Source organism: Eutrema salsugineum, unplaced genomic scaffold (genome assembly GCF_000478725.1).
Source record: "Eutrema salsugineum unplaced genomic scaffold, Eutsalg1_0 scaffold_6, whole genome shotgun sequence".
Taxonomy (NCBI): Eukaryota; Viridiplantae; Streptophyta; class Magnoliopsida; order Brassicales; family Brassicaceae; genus Eutrema; species Eutrema salsugineum.
The window spans coordinates 6,078,354-6,102,643 of record NW_006256547.1 but is presented as its reverse complement, the minus strand read 5'-3'; the positions used below and the strand labels follow the sequence as shown (position 1 = coordinate 6,102,643).

General features: G+C 37.3%; 6 protein-coding genes and 1 non-coding gene across 10 annotated transcripts; 2 read left to right on the top strand and 5 right to left on the bottom strand.

Moving 5' to 3' along the window:
- The first annotated feature begins 1,546 nt into the window (after positions 1–1,546).
- LOC18012311 (prohibitin-4, mitochondrial) lies at positions 1,547–3,335 on the top strand. Its single transcript, XM_006395398.2, has 3 exons — positions 1,547–1,938; positions 2,207–2,745; positions 3,113–3,335. The coding sequence occupies exons 1-2, from the start codon at positions 1,627–1,629 to the stop codon at positions 2,732–2,734; spliced, it is 840 nt and encodes a 279-aa protein (XP_006395460.1). The 5' UTR covers positions 1,547–1,626; the 3' UTR covers positions 2,735–2,745; positions 3,113–3,335.
- A 330-nt stretch (positions 3,336–3,665) lies between these two features.
- TRNAV-AAC lies at positions 3,666–3,739 on the bottom strand. The gene has a single exon. It is a non-coding gene; the product is annotated as a tRNA-Val (tRNA).
- A 251-nt stretch (positions 3,740–3,990) lies between these two features.
- LOC18012452 (F-box protein At3g27290) lies at positions 3,991–6,778 on the bottom strand. The gene is made up of 2 exons (XM_006395397.2): positions 5,481–6,778; positions 3,991–5,102 (listed from the first exon to the last, which is right to left on the bottom strand). Exons 1-2 carry the CDS (start codon positions 6,393–6,395, stop codon positions 4,620–4,622), a joined length of 1,398 nt encoding a protein of 465 aa, XP_006395459.1. The 5' UTR covers positions 6,396–6,778; the 3' UTR covers positions 3,991–4,619.
- A 1,886-nt stretch (positions 6,779–8,664) lies between these two features.
- On the bottom strand, positions 8,665–12,805 carry LOC18012776 (glucose-6-phosphate 1-dehydrogenase, cytoplasmic). The gene is made up of 16 exons (XM_006395396.2): positions 12,607–12,805; positions 12,155–12,345; positions 11,988–12,073; positions 11,832–11,895; positions 11,538–11,724; positions 11,258–11,415; positions 11,102–11,170; positions 10,955–11,013; positions 10,814–10,850; positions 10,638–10,709; positions 10,347–10,494; positions 9,942–10,037; positions 9,771–9,841; positions 9,479–9,594; positions 9,352–9,397; positions 8,665–9,131 (listed from the first exon to the last, which is right to left on the bottom strand). The coding sequence occupies exons 2-16, from the start codon at positions 12,326–12,328 to the stop codon at positions 8,964–8,966; spliced, it is 1,551 nt and encodes a 516-aa protein (XP_006395458.1). The 5' UTR covers positions 12,329–12,345; positions 12,607–12,805; the 3' UTR covers positions 8,665–8,963.
- Positions 12,806–13,155: 350 nt separating this feature from the next.
- Positions 13,156–15,157, bottom strand: LOC18012775 (plant UBX domain-containing protein 1). Its single transcript, XM_006395395.2, has 7 exons — positions 15,019–15,157; positions 14,741–14,837; positions 14,535–14,606; positions 14,267–14,334; positions 14,041–14,170; positions 13,859–13,963; positions 13,156–13,503 (listed from the first exon to the last, which is right to left on the bottom strand). Exons 1-7 carry the CDS (start codon positions 15,100–15,102, stop codon positions 13,307–13,309), a joined length of 753 nt encoding a protein of 250 aa, XP_006395457.1. The 5' UTR covers positions 15,103–15,157; the 3' UTR covers positions 13,156–13,306.
- Positions 15,158–15,589: 432 nt separating this feature from the next.
- Positions 15,590–16,655, bottom strand: LOC18013026 (dual specificity protein phosphatase 12). Its single transcript, XM_024150937.1, is given in 3 exon segments — positions 15,590–15,856; positions 15,859–16,526; positions 16,529–16,655. Coding segments are annotated over 3 exon segments (1,062 nt in total).
- Positions 16,656–16,925: 270 nt separating this feature from the next.
- LOC18013453 lies at positions 16,926–24,061 on the top strand. 4 transcript variants are annotated; one of them, XM_006395392.2, is made up of 19 exons: positions 16,926–17,018; positions 17,651–18,006; positions 18,274–18,519; positions 18,739–18,929; positions 19,007–19,178; positions 19,381–19,518; positions 19,596–19,767; positions 20,031–20,167; positions 20,266–20,442; positions 20,704–20,814; positions 20,912–21,031; positions 21,141–21,297; positions 21,530–21,690; positions 21,780–21,866; positions 22,187–22,515; positions 22,596–22,677; positions 22,754–22,893; positions 23,072–23,294; positions 23,443–24,061. In XM_006395392.2, the coding sequence occupies exons 2-19, from the start codon at positions 17,689–17,691 to the stop codon at positions 23,761–23,763; spliced, it is 3,282 nt and encodes a 1,093-aa protein (XP_006395454.1). In that variant the 5' UTR covers positions 16,926–17,018; positions 17,651–17,688; the 3' UTR covers positions 23,764–24,061. The 4 variants fall into 4 exon arrangements, with proteins under 4 accessions (XP_006395454.1, XP_006395455.1, XP_024007095.1 ...); XM_006395393.2 differs by having other exon boundaries at positions 22,751–22,893; XM_024151327.1 differs by having other exon boundaries at positions 16,935–17,018; positions 17,646–18,006.
- Positions 24,062–24,290: the final 229 nt, after the last annotated feature.

The following is a 24,290-nucleotide window of genomic DNA, read 5'->3' as shown; positions in this document are numbered from 1 at the left end:
GAGAAATTTCATTGAACTGTATAAATGGCAGGAACGAAGGAAGATTTTTTAGGAAATGACTTGTCAACAGTCAGAAGTGCGAATGAAATGTATAATTCAAAATAGCATTTTCATAAATTGATTGTGTACATATAGTTTAATATTAAGTTGGGAAACAAAATGTTAGAGATACATGAAACAAGTTTATTAGTCAAAAATAAATGGTAAATAGGTTTAACATTTTCAAAATAAATGGTAAATAGGTTTAACATTTTCAAAAATAAATGGTAAATAGTATTCTAAAATTGTTTCCTCACACTTTCTTAGATTATATGTGTTTGATCTTTCTTTTCTAAGAAAGCTGTGAGGAAACAACTTTAGAATCCTGCATCCATATGTTTGTGACGCAAAACTTTTTTTTGATTTTCTAAAGGAAAAAATAAGATTATGTCTAAATAGAAAAACGGAAAATAAGTTTTATTTTCCCTAAGTTTGCTTGTTATTAAACTGAATAAAAATACCCTAATCAGCAAAATAGATACAAGGCAGCTCAGAAATACATAATTGATAATTCCGATCGAGTCAACTATTAGGTGTGTGTATATTATTGATCGTCATATAATTATTGTTTTATTTGATGATACTGATATGAAAGAAAAAATCAAATACAAAGTATTTTATGTTTTTCCCTTATACAAGACAAAAAATTGGTGTAATCAAATTTGGTCTTTTGCCTGCTTTGCGGAGCTTAATTTGGATGACATTGATAAGTACAAACCTGGCTCAAGTCAAAATGTTGAAAGAACGATAATAAACCTTAAATTAAGGGATTAATATTTTAAAAACAATAGTTATTCAAAAATTTATAATCTATTCATTGTTTGGTCATTTTCAAACTTGTGCACTTGACATTTTCATAACGTGCTTAGGTCACCGTTTGTCGTGTGTATTTTTTTAGTGTTGGTTTTAATTTGATCGAATGACACTGCTTCCAAATATCATTGTTCACCAATCTCTTATCACCTATTTTTCTCGGTGCCATGTATCTGTTGAAATTTCGTATTTCAAAATGTTTGCAACTGTTAGGAAACTTACATTAAAAAGTATTAAAAATCCTCAATTTCAATTTGAAAAAAAAAAAATCATATTTGTTGACGAGCATATGACTAACAATGTCCTAGTCCACTCCACTCATATCCCAAAAGCATATTGTACAAACGAAAACTGTATTAGTAATTTATTATCACAGTGGTTGTCATTCTTACAATTTGTTTCTTTACAAACCTAGCCATATTATTTATAAATTCAACTAAACTATCCAATCACTACATATCATCGTTTGAAAATTAATAAAAAATAAGAATGAAATATTACTGTGTAGAATAGATAAATTTGTTACTTTGATCATTGGAGTTGGTGGTTTCTTCTATATATTTATTTTGCTTCGTCCCAAATATATTTCTGGGATTATATTGGGCCTCCATACGTATATCGATGGGCTTTTAAAATTGGTCGGTCGTATATTTTATTGGCCCTATTAAATAAAAATCCCTCGCTTCCTAAAATCATCGCATAAACCCTAATAAACCCCTTTCACTCTCTCTTCTTTCACGATTCTTCTCGTTCGAAGCTTTTTGAAGGACAAAAATGGGAAGCCAACAAGCAGCGGTTTCGTTCCTGACAAATTTGGCGAAGGCGGCGTTCGGTTTGGGAACGGCGGCGACGGCTCTGAGCACGTCGCTCTACACGGTTGATGGTGGCGAGAGAGCGGTGCTGTTCGATCGTTTCAGGGGAGTGTTGGATCAGACCGTCGGTGAAGGGACTCACTTCCTGATCCCTTTTCTCCAGAAGCCTCACATCTTCGACATCCGCACGAAGCCTCACACTTTCTCCTCCGTCTCTGGTACCAAGGATCTTCAGATGGTCAATCTCACCCTCCGTGTTCTCTCTCGCCCCGAGGTAATTTCTTCTTCACTTGCCTTCTGTTGTCGATTTAGCATTCAATTCTCGAGACCCTGTTTGATTTCGTCGATATCACTTGCGGATAATTTAGTTTTTACCCCTTTTTCCTCGATGATTTCATTTGTATACAAGATCTAGGGTTTGGGATAATCTGCTTTATATCTGTTCGTTTACTCAGATCATTCTATAATCTAATCTATGCCCGCTTCATTCATTTGGAAATTTGAGGAATTTAACTTGTTAATTTGGTTATTCATTTGCGGAGGTTTCGCGTCTCCCGACCATTTTCCAAACTTTGGGTCTAGAATACGACGAGAAGGTTCTTCCCTCGATTGGAAATGAGGTTTTGAAGGCTGTGGTTGCTCAATTCAATGCTGATCAGCTCCTCACTGAGCGTCCTCAAGTGTCAGCACTTGTCCGTGACTCTCTGATCAAGCGTGCCAGGGACTTTAACATCGAGCTCGACGATGTGGCCATCACTCATTTGTCATACGGTATGGAGTTCTCGAGGGCAGTGGAGGCAAAGCAAGTTGCTCAGCAGGAAGCGGAAAGGTCAAAGTTTGTGGTGATGAAGGCTGATCAAGAGAGGAGAGCCGCGGTTATAAGAGCCGAAGGAGAGAGTGAAGCTGCTCAGTTGATTTCTGATGCAACAGCTAAAGCTGGAATGGGACTAATCGAGCTTAGGAGGATTGAGGCTTCAAGGGAGGTTGCAGCTACGCTGGCTAGGTCTCCAAACGTGGCTTACTTACCAGGTGGACAAAGCATGCTCTTTAACCTGAACGCTGGTCGTTGAGCAAGCATTTGGTATGCACCTGTTAAACTCTTTACTTCTTTGTATGCCGAAAGAAAATGGATTTGGACTGGAACCCCTACGATACTTAAGAGTCCTGCATTTGGTTTAATTGGTTTGGTCTTTTTAGAAATCTACATCGAACTAGAATCAGATTTGTTTGTGTAGCTGTATATACGTTTGGTATATAATTTACAGTAAACTTTACAATGTGTAATGAGTTTTAGTCTTATTCACTTAAGTTGAACTAAGTTTGGTTATGGTTAGGTATAAACTGTTTGGTTTGATAGCAAGGTCCAGTTTCGGTTTATGTCCACTTTTATATTCTAGGTTGACCCCAGGATTTGTCTGAGTACGTTGTTGGCCTTGTTGTATTTGCAGGTGGGGAGAGGAGCTTAAATGACAAAAAAAAACGATGGAGTTGTGAATTCAATTAATGCAATGGTCTTTTCTTTTGATGAACAATGTGAAAAGAGAAATGTTAGGTTATTTCTGTTCTGAATCTGAGGTAAAAGTTTGTTTTATAACATTGTTTCTTCTCCCTCCAATGGATTTGGTTGAATTGCTTTTGCGGTAATAAACTCAACAATTTTACTTTATTGCCCATTTATCTTATCTTTATTGCTCGTAACTGTACAACATGATGTATTGAGGAAAAAAAAGGAATTAAACAGCATTAAACATCTTCGTGGTAATAAAAAGCATTTATGAAGTTTTTTTGTGTCAATGGTAATATTGCTGGTAAAGTTACTTTTGAGTGTGAACATTATGGGCTCCTATGTGAAGAGAATGTCCAAGCAGGAGTGGATTGATAATATTTTTTGAAATTAAAAGCAAATTATTCAAGTCATCCTCGCTCCAAAACAACTCTTGCCCAACCAAAACCATATGGTGGAGTTATCGTTACTGGATTTGACCAAAAAACAACTTTTTTTGGCTTCGCCCGGGTTCGAACCGGAGACCTTCAGTGTGTTAGACTGACGTGATAACCAACTACACCACGAAACCATCTTGTTAACAGATAGCCATTATTGCATAGAAACTTGCACCGAAGAAATTAAATCTAAAGTCAATTCTACGTTTAAAATTTTATTTGGGAAACAGAGATATTCGTTATAGTTTAGTTCCATATTCATCATCACCACCATGCCATTCCACACGCGGAACTTAATACCATAACGGCAGAATTAGCTAATGGTGGTATTATCAATGAGGCAAAATTGTGAATCTGTAAGATTGAATCCTCAAACAATCTCAACTCTCCGAATCTGAATAATACGTTTATTGAAATGATAAACCGAATACAATTTTGAATCTGCAAATATCTCTCGAGGTATCGGAAATCTCTCTCACAACCTGAGAATTCGGATCAACTCTCACTCGCGAATCCTCACCTCAAGTCTAACGACTCACACACACAAATTCAAAATCATAGTCTAAACAAGCTAGAACGACCAGTTCCTGACTTATACTTGAGCTGCTTCCTTCTGGACCAAAGAGAATCTTTTAATACATATTTATCTTCATAAGTCGATGCTTCTTCTTCTTCCTAAAGCACACTTGATCACTCTTATCAGAATCTTGAGAAAAGAAAAAAATAAAGTATATGTAAATGGTGTCTTTCTCTTATCCTGTAAAGTCTACAAAGCCCCATTTGAAGCATGCTGCTTCCATTTCAAGTAAAGCTCTTGTCTTTGCTTCTTTATCTCCCTCTCTATATGAGTCTGATCCTTTAAAGGAGTTGCAGAATCAAGTTTGGCTCAGATCTTTCAAAAAAGAGCACTTCTAAGTTCTGAGTCTTATTATGTTTTTTTTTTTTCCCTCACTGACTTTGGTAAGACTATTAGTTCTTCTTCTGCAAAGTCAAGTGTTTTCTTGGGTTCTGGCTTCAAAGAAACTGGTTAGACCTCTTCTTATAGCAGACAACACAGCTGAATGGAAAACAGAACGGCTTGTCTTCACAATCATTTAAGCAACCCCCACACTCGTGGCAACGTTCTATGCAGACTATGCAAGCTCTGCACGATGATTTAGGACATGGATGATCCTTCAATTCACAGGTTTCTGCGGCGCAATCAAATATCAGACCTGGTTTCTCACACCACGGGCATATCTCTATGTCAGTAACTCCATCATCCTCTAAAGAGAAATCTGATCTACATGATATATACAATCTCTGCCTCCTGGATTTTGGACCCGCTTTAGCATCTCCTCCAAGTAAGCAGTTTAGTTCTTTAAATTGCTCCTTTGTGAAATATAATGCCCCACCAGTGATAAGGCTTTCGAGTCCAAGTCGGTTTGAGGATTTTAAGTCCCTTAAAATGGACAACATTCCTGCTGTGCTTAGTCCAAGACAACCCGATACGCTCAGCTGCAAAACATATATCAAAAATATTCATCGTGTCAGAACCACGACTTTAATTAAGCTTACAAGACAACAACAACAACAAAAAAAAAGAAAGAGAAAACTTTTAAGAATCGAAAACAGAATCCAGTTTTAAAACCGAAGAACATGCAAATACAGATGCACAGAATGCAGAGATTCAAACACACAATTGCAGAAACAATAAGAACCATAACACGATTGGTTCCATTGTAGTAGGCTTTGTCAATTGTCCAAGTTAGTAGAAACATCTTTATAAAACATATCATGAAACTGATAAATGATAATCTTCAAGAGCAAAACTATCTGACATGACAATAATGTAATGAAAATCTCGCTTCATCTTATTCTCATTAAAAGACTAACCTTTGTGAGATGCGGATTGCTTGCAAGCACTTGCATCATGCCATTATCAGTGATACTGAAACAGCCTCCCAGATTCAAACATTGAAGTTTACCTTGAGCGCGGCGTGTTAACTTGAGAAGAGAATCATCAGTTACTCTACGTCTAAGAGGGGAATCAGTGAGGTCAATGGTTGTCCAGAAAAAAGGCTCTTTTCTAACAAAGTCACGTAAGGACCTACAAACTCCTTCAACGGCAAGAATATCTTTCATCTCTAGATAAGGAAGCACTAACTCAAAGGCGTCATGAGGTGGTTCACCACCATCATCAGGATCACTTCTCCCGATTCGCTGATGGAAACTCATAATTTGATTACGATACCAATCCACGCTCTCAAAGCCAACGCCAATTGGTTCATACAACACTAAATCTCTCTGATTCTCATGAAGCCGATCCGGTTTCACTTTCATACAAAATGGGTCCTCAGGGAATGTGACTTCACGCAATCCCTCAAAACCATTGAACTTGAGGTCACAGATTTGCTGTTGCTGCAAGAGTAAAGGATCAACACCGATTGGTTCATCATGAGATCCTGATACTAAATCAATCTGATTCTCATGAAACCAGTCTGAGATCGTGTTCAGAGTCGATCTAATGTTCATACAAAAGGGATCCTCAGGCAAACTAGTAAGCACATTATTTCCAGTGATCTCACCGAAACCCAGAAAATCATTGAACAAAGTAGAATTGCCATTACCAACCCAATTAACTGTCTCGTAAAGCATCTGATAGCCAGAAAACGACATTCTATTGAGGAGATCGTCTTCCTCAAATCCACCTAATTTTCCGAAACCCCATTCTAAATTTCTGTAATCGCAAGTTTTTTGCATACCCCAATTGGCATAAGAACCTACGAGCTCGTCGCAATTGATATCCATCTTCCTTCACGAACCGAAGAAAATCCTCGAAAAGCGAGAAACAAGTAAACTTCTAGTCTATTTCAGTGGTAAAAAAAAACTAAAGCTCAATAACGAATCTGATCCGAAAAAAAAAACGAACCAACCAAGGATTTAGAGAAGGAACAAATCTCTCAAGAGGAACGAAATCAGAAGACTAGAAGAGCAATGAATTTGACAAGAATCTAAATAGATCCAACAACAACAACCAAAAAAGACGGCGAGAAAATGAACGATAACGAACCATACGTGATAAATAATCTAACGAATGGGATCGCAAAATCAGCGGGAAAAGGAGAGAGAAAGGATTGAGCGGAACAAGAAGATCGAATCTGATTGTGCGGAGAGAGAGAGAGAGAGAGAGATGTTTCAAATTGGGAAAATCGGGAGAATGGTTTCCAATAAGGGCTTTCTCTATATTTGGCGCGTGTCTCTTAATATTCATACCAAAAAATAAAAGAATTTGGCGCGTGTCTAACTATAAACTTCTAAATAAATAAATAATAAATGACCTTCTTTTTATGTCCCCATAAATGATAAATATCCTTCCTTTCCCGATTATTACGTCTCTAGATATTTTCATTAAATCTTTAATTGTACCAACGACATTTTCCTAAACAAATCAATCACTAATAAATTAATATAGCTAGTCAATAAAATCAATTAATTTTCCATAAGTAATCTAGATTTTTTAACAATAACCTTCCTCTTTTTGTGGTAAAATCTTTTTTTGTTAATGGAAAATTAGTTAGCTATAGAGATATGGATTATTTAGAGATTTTACCAAAAAGAGGAAATTTATTGTTAAAAAATCTAGATTACTTATGGAAAATTAATTGATTTTATTGACTAGCTATATTAATTAATTAATAAATTATTTATTTAGAAAATTGTCATTGGTGCAATTAAAGATTTAATAAAATATATAGATTCTGAGAAAAATGAGTTGAACTTACTTTATCTATTTTGATGGATTCATCAATGTTTGTTTTAGTAAGCTAAGATGAGATCTGGATTTTTGAAAGCATTTGCAGAATTTCCGCTCATTATTTTTGATAGATGACGAAAATATAGCTCTAAAAAAATTTGTGTTTATTGTTTGTACGTTTATCTTTGTTTCAGAACTTCTTTATTTATAGGTTTATATTAATTTAATATGTCGGTAGTAATTTTGTTGGATTTTGTATGTCGGTCACTTTTTATTATTATTTTTAAATTAAAAATTAATTTGATTCGTAAAAATTTCTCAAAATTAAAAACATATCCAAGACTATAAACCAATTAATTATACAACTCAATTCTTAGTCAATGCTAACCAATTACTAAAAAGTAAAAACTGTTATCCTTATGGGTAAGAAACTCTTAAATTGATTCCTAAAAATTTCTTAAAATTTAAAATATATCCAAAAATATAAACCAATTAGTTATACAACTTAATTTTTGGTCAATGCTAACCAATTGATAGAAATTAAAAACTGTTATCCTTTTGGATAAGAAACTCTAAAAATATCTCATAAATATAATATTAATATTTTTAGTAGAATATAATTAGGTAATTAAAATTTAAACTATACAAAAGTTGAACCAATTATAAAATGACAAGTGTTACAAGAGTATCTCTATTTTGTTGAGGTTCTGGTCCTCAGACGAGATAAAATGACAAATGTTATCTTTCTTTATTTCACTTCTTTTTTCAAATTTTTATTTATTTTGTATATTTTTTTATCGATATTTATTTTTATATTATCTAGATACCATCTGAAAAACTTCCAAATGAGAGTGCTCTTAGTTGATATTCAGTCATAGCACAGACTTTGCCAATGCTATGAGTCTCGTCAATGTTCATTTATCATTCTTTTGGGTTAGGATCGACATAACCATCATTATAGCGTGCAAAATCAACATTTTATTATTTTACCCATCAGTTTTTATAGTTTTAGTTTCATATAGATTAGAGATTGTGTTACCAATTTCTGTATAAAATCAAACACTTATCATTACCAATTTCTGACCAAAAAGTTAGTTGGTGTAATTAAAATTCTAATTATTTTTGCATCAGTTTAACTAAGCAATTAAGTATATTTTATAGTTTGGAATCTTCCCTGAAATCGATCTGCAAATAATATTTATGTGGATTTAACTCTAACCAAAGGATTAGACAAGATCACAAAACTAAATTATTCTAGATATTGTATATATATGTATGTCCAAATTGTGGTACATAAAACATAAGAAAATATTAATCCGTCTCTATGAAAAATCTTGAGGTTCTATAAAAAGATACCTCTCAACTTAATTAGTTTTTCTACATAGGCGCCTTGCAATATGGTGAAGAAGCCAAAGATTATACAACCAAAAACATTTTGTGACCCAAAAAAAAAAAATTACAACCAAAAACACAAGAGGAAAATAATATCATAGTCAAGATCACTAGTATACATAATAAGATTCACTTACAAACTCATGAAGAGATTTTTATTCAGCAAGGAAAAGCTCTTATTGTGTGTGTACTCATCATCATCTCCATAATATCTCCAAATTCATAGCATTTTACAATGTAGGAGGGATCCAAATGTAGCCATGGGTCTGAATATAACCAGCTTTCTTTAGTAGCTCATCTGCTTCGATTGGGCCTCGGCTTCCTGCCTTGTATGGGATCGATTTCAATTCTCCCTTTTCGATCCTGTGAAGTAGCGGAGTGAAGATTTCCCAAGCTGCCTGTTTTGTTTGATCGATCACACAACATATGTGTTAAAAGATCTTCTCAAATGGGAAAAGTATCAAGATAACTGGGAAGAATCAGATTGTGGAAAAGTTTGAATTCAAGTAGTTTTGGTTCTTGAAATCATGTCTTAAAGCAATTGATTCTTGAGTAATTCTTATAGAACTTGTAACGGTTCAAGGGAGTTCTAGGTGGCTAAGGAGAAGTGTAAAGTACCTTCAATTCGTCTCTGCGGACAAAGTGTTGTTGGTCGCCTTTGATTCTGCAGAAAGATACATAATTTGGTTATTGAATAGGAAGAATACATATTTTGGTACTACCTAGATAAAATTTAGATTCATACGTGTCAAGAATTAGGCGCTCGTAAGCCTCTGGAATCGAGACACCTTGGTAACGTTGCTTGTACGATAGGTCTAGTTCACTCTGCACGGTTTGCATCTCCAGACCCGGTTGCTTCACCTGAGCAGCAAAGCCAAAAAAATTCAAACACACATTTGATCATTTGACAATTTGTTTTCATTTCCGGTCACACTAAGATATATAGTTACATCATGTAATCAAGTTAAGAACAAGTCTAAATCTCTCCTTCTATTAATAATATACTAAAACTGTGGTTGGTTCATCAATGCACTTACAGTTAGCTTCATGTACATGGCCTCTGAAGGTTGCAAGCGTATAACAAACTCGTTCCTCCCTTGCTTTTGACCTGTTGCATTGCAGGAGAGTTTAGACCAACATAATTTTTTGGTATCAGTACATACACTAGAGATCTGAGAAGGTTCGTTTGATTTGGTCTTGATACATACATTTGAATATATCACCAGGAACATCCTTGAACTGAATGCGAATATCTGCCTTCTTTGAACTCATTGCCTTTCCGGCCTTCAGTATAAACGGAACACCTGAAAGATAAATCAATCCAAAAGTCACTAACCACTACTAATAGAAAGGGATTTTGACAAAGAGGTGACCACCTGAGGAGAGGACTTAATCAATGGATGGACAGTATGAATTGAGCTAATGTCTGTTCCGTTGCAAGATGTTACATCATGTCTTTAGATTCGAAAGCCATATATATGGAGGAATAAATAATATGAATTGAACTAATGTCTAATCTTGATTCTTTTCTCCCTATTCATGCCGTCTCTTAGATGATCTTCCAAGCTTGACCAAGAAAATGAAAAGATAAAGAGTAAAAGGGGACACAGTACCTTCCCATCTTTCATTGTCTATGCGAAGAACAGTAGTTGCAAAGGTTGGAGTGTTTGAGTCATTTGGAACAGTTGGATCATCTTTATACCCTTCGTATTGTCCAAGAACCACCTCTTCATCTTTTATAGGAATCACCGATTGAAGAACCTGAAGTTTTAATTAAAACATCAGTCGATTGGTAGTAATAGGCTGAAAGACAAATGAAGATCCAATATGATGAAAAGTAATCTCCTCCACAAGTTTGGTAATGAAAACGGCTAAAAACGACTGATCATGAAAATAGTGATCACCTTCACTTTCTCATCCCGGATGTGCTCGGGTTTAAGAGAGATTGGTTTCTCCATCGCGACAAGGCAAAGAACCTGCGCTACACTAAACTTAGTTAATATATGAAAGTATCTGTAGTTACAGAGAAACTCCAAGGAAAACAGTCAAATAGAGGTGGCCTTCAAGTGCAAACACTTGCCTGGAGCAAATGGTTTTGAATAATATCACGAATGATTCTGAAATGGAATAAATATCCAGTTTATCAGAATGCAATAATATCGCTGCCTCAAGTACATCATATTCAAAGGACACACTGAGAAGATATTAGAGAAACGATTACCCATATTCATCAAAATATCCCCCGCGGCCTTCGGTTCCAAAATCTTCCCTGAATACGATCTACAAAGAAAAAATAAAGTTAGAGATTTCTGTGAAATTAACTCTACAAAAAGGTTTAGAAAAATGTCTAAAGTGATCAAGCTCACACCTGCACGTTGGCGATATTGTCACGATTCCATAGTGGCAAAAAGAAGCGATTGGCAAACCGAAGGACCAACTGCAGTAATGACACATGTGTTAGATGATCTTTGTCTGTCTAAATTTTTTTCAAATAAAGTGTTCACTAGAAGTAAATAGGTGTTACCATGTTTTGGACTAGTTCCTTTCCCAGATAGTGATCAATACGATAAATCTGCGGTTCATCAAACAGCTTTCCAATCTGGGAACTCAGTTGCTCTCCAGATTCCAGGTCTTTTCCAAATGGCTTCTCAACAACGATCCGAGTCCATCCACCAAGATCAGCTGGAAGTTTATGAGACCATATAAATAGAGGAATTGCATAATGACTTAACTTATGCATTACTATGAAACCTAACTCGATGATTGAAAAGGCTAGTCTTTTGGTTAATTTAACGGTAACTCACATTTGTTAGTGCACCATGACTTGATCATCTTGCATACAGGTGGGTATACAGACGGTGGGAGTGCAAGATAAAACAATCTCCTGGAAGATCCTTCAGAACTCTTTTTCGAGATTTCGTGCTCCGAAATTGCCTTATCTAATCTTTTGAACCCCTCCTCAGAATCATAAGGGCCACTCACATACTTAATCTATAAAATTTGGAACCAGCAATTTTATATATCTTCAGTAACCAAAAAAAAAAAAAAAGGAATGCAATCGTAACAATCAATATGCTCTATATAACATATGGACTAACCAGCTGTAGAAACTTTGACAAAGCTTCTACCTTGTCGTATGCTTTCCTCTCATCAATGAGATATCTACATAATATAAGCTTTCATCGACTCAGAGATGTTCTATACATCAAAAAGACAAGTCATATGCAACAAAACGAAAAGGTGGATCTTCTAACCCACGAATCTTATCTCTCAGCTCCTTATCAGAAATCTTAGACCTCGCATATCCAAATATGTGGACTTCATTCTGATCAAGAAACCCCTGTTCATGTAACTAAAAACCATCAACAAAAACAGTTGAATTTAACACTAAAATCAAAGTGTGAGTATGTGAGTTAAGAACCTGGTGATAGAGATGGAAAAGTGCAGGAAAAGTCTTCTTCTTGGCAAGATCACCAGAGGCACCGAGCACGATGATCGAGAGGCTCCCAGTTTCAGAAACAGGAACGTCGTCTTTTACAAACGAATCATTCCTCAAACTAGACCTCTTCTCAACGTGCCATTGGCAAGAAGCCATCTTTCACAAGCCTTAACCTTCAGAAGCAAAACGTAATTTCAGATTTTGGTAAGTGGAATCGGAATCATCGTTCACTGCTATCAAATTACGAACCAAACAATTATGAAAGATAAGATTCAGAAATCTCTTTAACGTTACAGCCGCGAAAAACCCAAAAATCAATAAATGAAGAGCGGTGATAAGTAATTGAATGGATCGTGTTTCGTTGAGAGCCGCACAGAATCAAACGGATCACATAGCCCGAATAATAAAGTGAGAAAACGAGAAGAGATCTCAACCTAATATACGTTTAGCTGCCGGCGAGAGAAGACGAAGGCAAATCAAAATTCAGGTGTTTGGAGAATTGTTGTGTGTAATGGTAGAGAGACAGTATAGCTCGAACGCTCTGTAGATAATTAGAAAACTGAGATTACTAATAATAAATTACGTAAAAACCAGTGAGGGAATCATTCTATAATTAATTAAATGAAAAGGGTAATGATTTTGAGAATCGAGTGTGGTAGTGGTTAAGCATCAGCATCCCATGATCCATGCTGAAATATCTTGTGGGAAAGAAAAGTCAAACAGGATATTTTGAGCACATAACTGATATTTCCGTTTTAAGCAAGTCATAGCCCATTACACAGCTCAAGATGGAAAGGAGAGGTGCCTCCAGTTTGTAATACCCATCATCCCACTTAGTTTTTTAGGAGCTTCACTTTTGCGAGGCCCATCTACATAGCAAAAGACGATTGGGCTATTCTGACATGGGACTGTATCATGCTTATGATTAGCCATTGTCGATTTCATTAAATCTAGTTTCTACTACTTTTTAGCACGAGACAGGAAAAAGAAGAAGAAATGCTATATCAATTGTGTAGATGGAACAATAAAATTCATATAGGCCAAGACATTACTGTGAGACTGACACACTTTAAGTCTGGAACCGTCGCATTTTAAAGGCTACATGCTTTTTCTCCTGTGGGTAACGATGTTCAATCACATTTTAAACCACTTCGGTTTTGTGCTCTTTTTCTCCGTGGGTTTAGGCTCTTGGTCAACCGGTACAAGACCAGCGTCAGCCGTGACTGGTTCTGAAGATGGCTCTACCGATTCCTCTGCTTTGGTCATGACCTCTACATCTTTCAGTGATAACATCTCTTCATTCAGATAAGGAGTTGTACTAGCACCATCATCTGCAAAGACCAGTAGGGTTTTTAATTCGGAGCTCAGTTCTCCTCCCAACAAACTCTTTCTGAGTAGTACATAAAGCTCATTTTTCCGGGAATTCAAGATTATACTTCAACATAGAATCTATCTGACAAACCCGACTTAACTAGCCTTCTAAGATTATTGTTCTCTATGTACTCAAATGATCTTAAAGCTATTTTCTTTCCTAAGTTTGCAAGAGTTCGGGACAGTTCCACAGGGGTAGTATTCGGTCACTAAAATAGATCTCACTATAATCCAATACATATTGCAATGCAATACAAGTTTCCCAGAGAAAGGGGAAGTCTATAGTAATGTGTGAAGGTAGTTGCACAAACTAACCTTTTGGTTGATCGTTTGCAAAGTAGACAATCGCTCCAGGAACAAATCCAGCAGAGTAGAAGTCTTGTGAGAAATCTTTTATCTGCTTCTTGGGAGGAGTTGTGTCTACAAAATATAGTATGCTGTCAGGTTTCTTGTCTTGAGAGACATAAATTTTGAAATCTAGAGTAGCGGCTACATACACACGTAGAAAGGAATATCTGGATGGGCAACTACTCTTTTGAGAAGATCAATCAAGCATTGGATCTTTTCTGAGGGATGAAATGTTGCCTCCAATGTGTGATTATCGGGGAAACGAACCCGGATTACAGCCTTTATAGTATCAACTCAGAAATGGTCAGTGGAATCATAAAACTACTTAACAAGCATGAAAAAAGACAAAAAAAAGTTGTAGAAAGTAATAAGAACCTTAGTCAGCTTTGCTCGACGAGCAGCTTCTTCTGCTTCTCGGAGTTTTCTTGTCTTCAAGGATTTATCTTTTGTAGATATAATTTACAAGTTAGAATAAATAAACAACAAATATGGTGACTTCTTTACGGCAATGACAGGAGTTTTGTATAACAAAAACAGTTGGATTCAATCATCAATTTCCCAAATCGATATTCAAACTCCCATGGAAAATGCAAGATTGTATACTAAACCATACAAATTCGTCTAATTTCTTAGAAAATCTTACCTTCTTTCTTAGTAGCCAAAAGACGGTAATAATCTGCAGCTGTGAGCTCGTAGTATTCATCAGATTCCTCTTCTGTCGAATTCCATAAACAACAAGAAAAGTTTAAAAGAAAAGGCTTCTTCAAATTCACAGACATCAAGAGAAAGGCAAAATACAATATTAGCCAGCATCAGAAATCACTACACTTTCTTTCTCCGCGAACTTACCAGCACCAGATGCTTGACTTGGCTTCTGAGAAATGCTCGAAGTCTCGAAAACACGAATCTCTCGCCCATACTTTTCTCGCATATCAGCAACTTTAGCCTGATTTCATAAAACTGATCAAATTAGCATCGAATTCGACACAAGAAAAGGCAAAACCCTAGCGTAAAATTCGCGTGAGCTCCAAAGGGAGAAGAAGAAGCCGATAACTCAAGTTCGAGCAAAATCGAAATGGAAGGAGAAATCAGATGGTAATGAATGAGGGCGAAGAAGGAAGTCACACCTGAGCTGAAGAAGCTTCCATGGAATCGGTGATCGAGAGTCGTCTCCGCTTCAAGGTTAGTAGAGATGGGTCGTCTACAAACATCAGACCGGTTCAAGTTATATTCTTTACTTGATCGCTGCAAAATGCACAAATCACCCTCTATAGGACGACGATCTTTAGGGTCTTTTAAGTAAAAACCACAATTTGTTTTTTTAATTAATTACCATATCCAATTATCCATTATCCAAGTTCCAAGCTATCAGAGCGTTCTTTTAGGAATTTTCAATTTAAACCCCTTATATTTTGTTTGTTACAGATAATCCCACTATCTCTTTCTTAGTGACGTATTAAACTAATTAAATAAATACTTAAGGTTCTTGGGCAAATTGACAGCATACTGTATAGTGAGTACAGTGAAAACGATTAAAATGGTAAATTAGTAAATTCCTTACAATAATGCTTTTTGGCCGAGCCAGCAAAATGACTTGGAAAATGCATAAGTACTAATACATTTTGGCAGTTTGGTTTGATCATTAGATATAAGCTATTAATTTTGGAATCGAGTATTCAAAGCTAAAGATTTAAAGACTCATTTCTTCTTCTTCTTCATCTTCTTCTTCGCTTCATCCTTGACAGTCAGAACATCGACGCGGCTCAACTGAAGTTGAAACGCCGGAACAATCTTGCTTCCGCAGCTACAATAACTTCCCGACCAATCAAAGCTTCCAAGTCTAGCATTACAATTAGGACACATCAACTTCCCTTGCGACACACCATCTTCAACTACATTCATCCAACTCATCGGCTCTACAAATACAGAAGTACACTGTTCGCCACCATGATTCTTGTTCTGAACACACCTCCGTTCATGTTTGCAAAAATGGCAGCCAACTCTAGATCAGCCTCACCTGGAGTATGATCCATCACTTGATCTTGAAACAACACAACTCTCCTGCATCTCTTGCACTGGTACGTAAATGTATTACCACCACTACTACTCTTCTCCGGATCTGCCCTCAGCTTTAACCTGTCGAATTTCTTATCTTGGCTATATAGAAAACCTAAAGCTTTAAGACGGAACCGCTTGTAAATAGGGCTTGAACGGTCGACTTTGAAGTTCATCCTCTCAAACAGATCCAACTGTTTTAAAAACCCTTGATTGGGACTCACGTTAGAGCTTTGCCTCAGTGAAGCCAAAGCATCTTCTACAGACAGCTTCTCGGTTCTCATCAGATACGCAATGACTATAGAAGCACTCCGAGATTGTCCCGCGAAGCAATGAACCAAAACACCTTTCTCTGATCTACGACCAGCATCGATAAAATCCAAGCAAACATGGAAAAGATCAAGCAGATTCTCCCAGTGCTCATCATGAGCAAACACAGCCATTCTTGTTATCTTGAGATCTTTACCAGTGTGCTCGAGCGAGTATAGGAGATTGCCTGATGCCAACGAGCTCTCGGTCTTGTACTACACTTGTTTGATTTCTTTCGACTCTAATCTCACGTTTTGCCATTCCTCAAAGTAGATATCGAAGGGCTGTGTAAAACTTTTAGAACATGTGAAATTTCAGAGCTACCATTCTTGAGAATTTCAGCTGCTGCGCAGAAATCTCCAAGGAATAGATTCTCCCTAATTAGGTCAAGCTTCGACATTGATTCTCCAAGAAAAAACCCTCGAAATTCTTCTCTTCTTCTTTTCTTGTTGCTCAATCTTTCGTCAAAACCCTTAGTAATCTTAATCTGTTTTATTTTATTATTCTGGTTTTCCGTTTTTGAATATGAACTTTGAAAAGTTGGGCCCATAGTCCAAATGCGACCCACTAGCTATGGTTAAACCCGACTCGTAATCAATTATCCGAACCCGGACCCGGTTAGCGCAGGATCTCCGTTTTATTCGCCCTCCTCGATTTGTGGGAAGAACCTGACCTCCGTCGCACCGTGCTTCGATCCCATCTTAACCGGCGGTTCAATTTTTCACCTGACGTCTCGTGGTTTCCCTCGCCATCTTCTTGACCGGTTAGTTCTCACTCATCAATGACTCTGCATCTCTGAAATCTGAATCACGGGTTCTCAGCAAAAAAAAAAAAAGTTCCATTACTCATCGATATTACCAATTTAAGCTCATAGCTTCGCATTAATGGCGAGATCCAACTATAAATGCTCCCTATGTTGCTTGATGGCTCCATTTGTTATTTATTACTCTTCTTCCCTTCTGCTGTATTACTGTTACTATTTTTAGCTTCCATTTCTTTGTCATTGCATTTGATTCATACGCTAATTTTAGTTTTGTTTATTTTTTCTGTTTCCTGATTCGTATTGTTTTAGCTTTTTCTTCGTAGTAATTTGATTCATGTTACCTTACATAGAAATTTGTAACTGATTTGAGATCTAAGCTAATAATGTTTCTCGTTTCAGCAGCATATAGTGGAAATTTTTTTGGTTGTTAACTATTTTGGGATATACTCACAGTTGGATAACTTTACTGTTTATGGCTTCTTCACTTGTTTGAATCAATTGCATACTCGTTTTAGTAGCTATATGTTTCGTTTTGGTTCTCTGTTTTTCTTATGAGTGATATTGAATTATAATTATAATTTTAACTGCTTTATTAAAATCTTAATATGGCTGTGTGGTTTTTGGAAGGGCAGGGTTTTGGTATGCTGTTAAGCAGATATATAAGCTTGAAATGTGGGGTATGAGATTTGCTATGAGCGGTCAAGGCGTTAGACCAAAGTTGAGGATAGTTGGCGTTGTGATTTTAGCTGCATGGATTGGGTTTGCGGCTTTGTTTGGTCTTCTAAAACCTATAAAGAATGGTTGTACTATGACTTACATGTATCCCACTTACATTCCTATCTCTGTGACGGACGATGCAACTACTGGAAGATATGGACTCTATCTTTACCATGAAGGTTGGAGGAAGATTGATTTTAAGGAACACCTCAATAAACTTAGCGGAGTTCCAGTTCTTTTCATTCCAGGCAACGCCGGTAGCTACAAGCAGGCAAGGATCATTGTTTCCTTTCTTGTGTTTCTCAAACTAGAAACAACCCATTTATAGTAGTAGATTTATTATAGCTTATATGCTAACATAAAAGCATTAGGTATTAAAAAAAGGTGTTAAACCAATTCTTTAACTAGCAGTTTTTTCATGTGGTTGCAAAGTCAAATGTTTCCTGAACTCGAGAATAATGTGAAATACCTTGGGAACTTTCCTCCAGGTTTTATATACCAGGCTCCTTATAGGCCTTGTTTCTTGTTGTTCATACAGGTCAGGTCTGTGGCAGCAGAATCTGATAGAGCATATCAGGGGGGCCCATTTGAGCGCACATTCTACCAGGAAGCTTCTCTGTTTCGCGGGGAAGGAGCAGATACAGAGTCTGTAGAATATGATTTGCCTAGTCAGTACAGTAACAGACTAGATTGGTTTGCTGTGGATCTTGAAGGTGAACATTCTGCAATGGATGGTCGCATACTTGAGGAGCACACTGAATATGTCGTATATGCCATTCATAGGGTAGGAACTTTGATAATTTTTGCTTCATTCTATTCATGTCATTCTAGACTAAAAATACAGAAACCATGTTCTATTAAAGTGTTAATTGCTGTGTGTAAAGATGCTCTCACCTGTGGGACCTTCTTTTCCCAAGTTTCCTCGAGAAAATTTCTCTAAGATAACTGAACATACTGCTTTGAGTCTTGTTCCACGTGATTCTTATCCACTTTTTTTCTCCAGATTCTAGATCAATATAAGGAATCTCATGATACCAGAGAAAGAGAAGGTGCTGCTGCCTCCAGTAATTTACCACGTAATGTGATATTAGTTGGCCATTCTATGGGTGGTTTTGTTGCCAGAGCTGCTGCAGTCCATCCTCGTTTGCGGAAACTAGCTGTGCAAACCATTCTAACACTCTCAAGTCCGCACCAGTATGTTCCTCCATGCTTAACAAGTTTTACTCGCCAAAAGACCTGCTTTGAGTTTTTATGTATCTAATTTCATCCAGATCACCTCCTCTGGCATTGCAGCCATCCTTAGGGCATTACTTTGCACGAGTGAACCGAGAATGGAAAAAAGGGTATGAAGTACAAACATCCCCTGGGGGGAGTTACGTATCTGACCCATTACTCTCCGGAGTTGTTGTTGTATCAATTGCTGGTGGCTACAATGATTATCAGGTCTAAAATACAACCACAAGTATTTAAAATTTTGCCTGTTGTTTGCTCAATTCTTTATGCCTTGGTCTTCTCATTGATTGTATTTTAGTTTTGATTCTCCAAGTAAAATATTTCATGCAAAGCGAGCAAGTCGCCTATTTACAGGAATTGGAATGATATTTGAATGTCTTATTGAGGCTTAATATTTTCCGTTCGGTCTCAGGTGCGATCGAAGTTAGAGTCACTTGATGGCATTGTCCCTTCAAGTCATGGCTTTATGATAAGTAGTACAAGCATGAAAAATGTGTGGCTGTCAATGGAACATCAAGCTATTCTATGGTGTAACCAATTGGTTGTTCAAGTAGGTACAAAATACCCCTAATTTCTAATCTGGAAAATGCCATGTTCAATGAATTTGAAGATTCGCATGCCATGCAGGTTTCACATACGCTTCTTAGTTTGGTCGACTCAACAACTAGTCAGCCATTTTCTGATACACAAAAGAGATTGTGGGTTTTGACCAGAATGCTTCAAAGTGCATTATCACAAAGTTTCAATGGAATGATACCCATGAAACTCTCTCATGAAGTACCCATGCTGGCCTCAAAGGGTAATAATACCATCTCTACCCTGAACATATGTATATCTTGTTTTCTTAGAATAGAAGTTCTGAAACAAAGGATCTAAAATCCATACGCTTGTCTGATATTGGGGGCTATAACCTCTATCGTTATACGTTGTCAAGTACTACAAATATGCAATCGATCAAACAGATTTTGAGGCAATAGTTTTTTATGACAACAATTAAATTAGGTGTCCATATTACTGGTGGGTACATGTATTCTCTTAACATTGTGCTGTCTATCTTTCTAGGCTCTGGATCACAAATGTCTACCTGTGCCCTGGATTGGAGAGATGATGCTCTTGATAGGGATCTGTACATACAAACAAGTACTGTTACAATTTTGGCAATGGACGGGAGAAGGCGCTGGTTGGACATAGAGTTACTGGTCTGTGTTGATAGGATTCATTAGGGATGCTACTTTAGACTTGTATATTACTTAAGATGTCAGTATCAATCTCCCATGACACATTTTCTGTACTATAGGGGTCAAATGGAAAGAACCACTTTATCTTTGTTACAAATCTGGCGCCTTGTTCTGGAGTAAGACTCCATCTATGGCCTGAGAAGGAGAAATCAAATTCAAATTTGCCGGTTTGTGAAAGGGTTCTAGAAGTTACATCAAAGATGGTTCTCATTCCGGCGGGCCCTGCACCAAAACAGGTGATATATACTGGATTCACGTTGTCAAAATAATATAGGGGATTAATTAGTAATTAATTCATTACGTCCCCGGTACGTGCGACAGCTACAAATAGAAATACCCCTGCTTCCTAGTTAACTACAACATTGCTGGATATGTTTCCTGTAACACACAGTCAATTTTTATTTCCTATCTGCAAGTCGTCTTCACATTTCAAGAGGAAAGAAGATCAGATAAGCATTTTCGTTAACTAGATTTTTCTTTGTGTGTATGTTTATTAGTCGGAACCTGGGAGCCAGACCGAGCAAGCTCCCCCATCTGCAGTGCTGAGGCTAGAGCCTGAAGACATGCATGGATTCAGATTCTTGACTATCTCAGTTGCGCCTCGCGAAGTATGTACTCATCTCAATACCTTTGCTTTCTTTCAAATGTCAGCAGTTTTCAGACTACTAAAAGCGTGTAACTGAAATGAGACCTTCTATTGGACAGGCAGTTTCCGGTAAACCTCCTGTGGCGGTTTCAATGGCAGTAGGGCAGTTCTTTAACCCTGAAGAAGGGGCCATGGAGGTCTCATCTCAATCAATGCTCTTATCCGCTTACTGGACAAAGGTTATCATTCTGAAAAGTGGCCACACTTCCTTTGTATCTCCAGTGTTTTGAAATTACGCTAGTGAAACCATTGCTTAACTGATTTCAGCTATGGACTACTTTTCTGCAGGACATATTTTTGAAGGAGTACCATCCTCTAGCTTACAATCTATCGTTTGCTATCAGCTTAGGTCTACTGCCTATAACATTGTCTCTGAAACCTGCTGGATGTGGAATTAAAACTTTTGGTCTACTAGATGGCGACACAGGAGACTTGGACAAGGATAGTATGAATTCGAAACTCTTCTCTTCAGTCCTACAGATCTTTCTTTTGATAGTTGCTTGCACATAAATTTAGCTGTTAATCTTCTGGTCAGCATCTGTGAAGGTTTTCAATTCTGTTGGAAATTAGTCTTCAGTTCGTAAAGAAAATGATTTTCATTCCCCTTTCTTATTATAAATCTGATCATTGTTGGCTCTTTCTTTTATTTTACTTATCACAAATTGTTCAATTTTCAGAGCTTTGCAAATTGCGTTGTTTCCCACCTGTTGCCCTTGCCTGGGATTCTGCTTCTGGACTTCACGTATTTCCAAATCTCTACAGTGAGACGATAGTTATTGATTCTTCACCAGCTCTTTGGAGTTCTCAGAGTTCTGAGAAAGCTACTGTTATGCTACTGGTCAGAAGCCTCTTACACAAAGCTAGTCTCTGTTATCCTCAGTGAAACAGAAAACTCAATGTTTAATCTCTTTTCTGGCCCTTCTGCAGGTTGACCCTCATTGCTCATACACCGCAAGCATTCATGTCTCCGCTCCTGCCATGTTCAGTAGATTTGTACTTCTATACGGTCCTCAGGTAGGCTTATCTCTAGTATTTGAGCATCAGATGTACGCATTCACAGTATACTAAACATGCATGCTATAATATTTGAGCATCAGATGTACGCATTCACAGTATACTAAACATGCATGCTATAATACTGTGCTGCATAAAACTATCACAGCGCACGTGCGTGTGTGTGTTTGTGTGTGCCGCGCACTTGTGTGTGTATTCTTGAGTTTATCTTGCCGGAAGACTTCCTCTCTAAACTGGATAGCCTTTTGATTTTAGGTACGAGATAGCTCTCTGATTTATGAGTGACTGAACCTTTCTTCACGTATTATCTGATATTGCAGATAGTTGGCTTCGCATTTGTCGTTATATTGTTTACACTTATGCGGCAAGCTAATCAGTGGGACCACAAACTATCAGTGCCACCATTGCTCTCCGCTGTAGAAGACAACTTAGAAATGCCATCTCCATTCCTGCTTCTAGCTGCTTTTCCTCTTCTAATTTCCTTGTTCTTCTCCTTCCTAATGGCTCAACCGATTCCCCCTCTCACAAGCTTCACAGTGGTGTCGTTGATCTGTTATTTGTTGGCCAATGCCTTCATCAGTGTGTTAATTATTGTCTCCAAGTTTGTCTTCCAAGCGTCTGCCCTCATCCACACCACTGTAAAATCAAGGTAACTGCTTGGCTTTTGGTTTAATTTAAAACTACTCAACTCTGTCCAGAAATAACTGAATAAGTGTCAATGGGTAGCAGGTGCCAAGCTTTGGGAAGAAACTATTCTCTTGCTTTTCTTCATTGGTTTTCTATACTTGCTTCCAGTTTCGTCTGTTTAAAGGTTTGCTTTTAGCATCTTCCCTTGGCTTAGTTTTACAAATCAGAATGAGTTAGTGAGATTCTGTTTCTTGAAGCAGGCAATCCGAATTCTGAAGCTCAACACAACAGTTGTTATGACACTAATCGCGGTTTCCTTGGTGTCCTTTGTTCATCCGGCTTTGGGTCTTTTTGTACTCCTCGCCTCTCATGCCCTTAGCTGCCATAACTCAATGTGCTGGTAAGCAAGATTTCTATGCAATTTTTTTATGTGAGATAGGAAGATGCCTCGATATTAATGATTATACTTGTAAAAACCCAGTTTTTGATCCAGAAAAATAGAAAGAAAAACATGAATCAGAAATCAGTAAGATGCAATCGTAGCTAATGGTCATTTTTTGTTTTTTGTTTCATGGAAGTATCATGATGGCATCAAGGAGGAAGGAACCAGTCGATCAGAAAAATGAAGCCGAGCGAAAAACTCGGCATACCTCAACCAGACAAGAGCACTTATCAGTAGACTTGTCTGAAAAGTCATTTGTTGAGACACAAGCAGATATCTTCAACCATAGGCACGGCTTACTAATTATACATCTCCTTGCAGCTCTGATGTTCGTACCCTCTCTTGCCGCTTGGTTCCAGGTACTCTTTTCATGTTCACAATAGAGCTTTCTTATATTCAATACCGATGACTCTAATTCGACAAGTAAAAAATGGTTTATATCGCGCTTTTTAACGTGTGCCAATACCTAGAGGCTGGACTGATGTTATAATAGCATCTTTCTTATAGCGGATTGGAACGGGACAAAGCTTCCCTTGGTTTGCTGACTCGGCTCTCTGCATCGGCGTGATCTTCCACGGAATACTGAACTCAAGACCAGAGTCTAGCATCCTACGCTCTTTCCCATCTCTCTTGGGACACCAACTCCGTCCTCATCATATGTATCTCCTTGCCGGCTACTACTGCTTCTTCTCTGGACTAGAATTGGCTCCATACAAAGTATTCTACGCCATAGCTGCTTTAGGCTACATCTCTTTGACACTTAAGATCTCACAGGTGAACAACAACGATCTCCGTTTCCGTACCAAAAGCAGAATACACAGAAACTGAGCTTTTTCTGCAGTTGAAGGATAGAACAACATTCAGCTAAAGGATCTTGACCGCTCCGTAAGCAGAAACTTGCGATCCTGCCCTGCACGCTGGAACGAATGACCGAGATTTATTTTGAATCGGTCAGGTGGGTTTGATTAGGGATTTTTAGGAACGTTAATTAGAATTGGTTTCATTGTTTTTGCAAGTGTTTATTTGTCTTGTATTGTATGTTACAAAGAGCACGATTGGTCGGACCAGACTACTATGATGATTTTGTATGATTTGGAAGTTAATGAATTTTATTGAATATCGTCGAATTGACAACAAATGAGTTGATAGTAAATCTCTTTTCCATTAAGAAAATTAGAGAATCATCAGTTTACTCACCAAGAATAATAATTTTAAGTTGTTATAACACGCACAGAAGTGATCAAACAAGTTAAAAAACAGAACCAAAAAACGAATTAGTCACAAAAATGCCATGAAAAAACCAAAACAACAAGTTGCGAAACTCAGTAGATGAAACCAGCCACCAGTGCCACGGC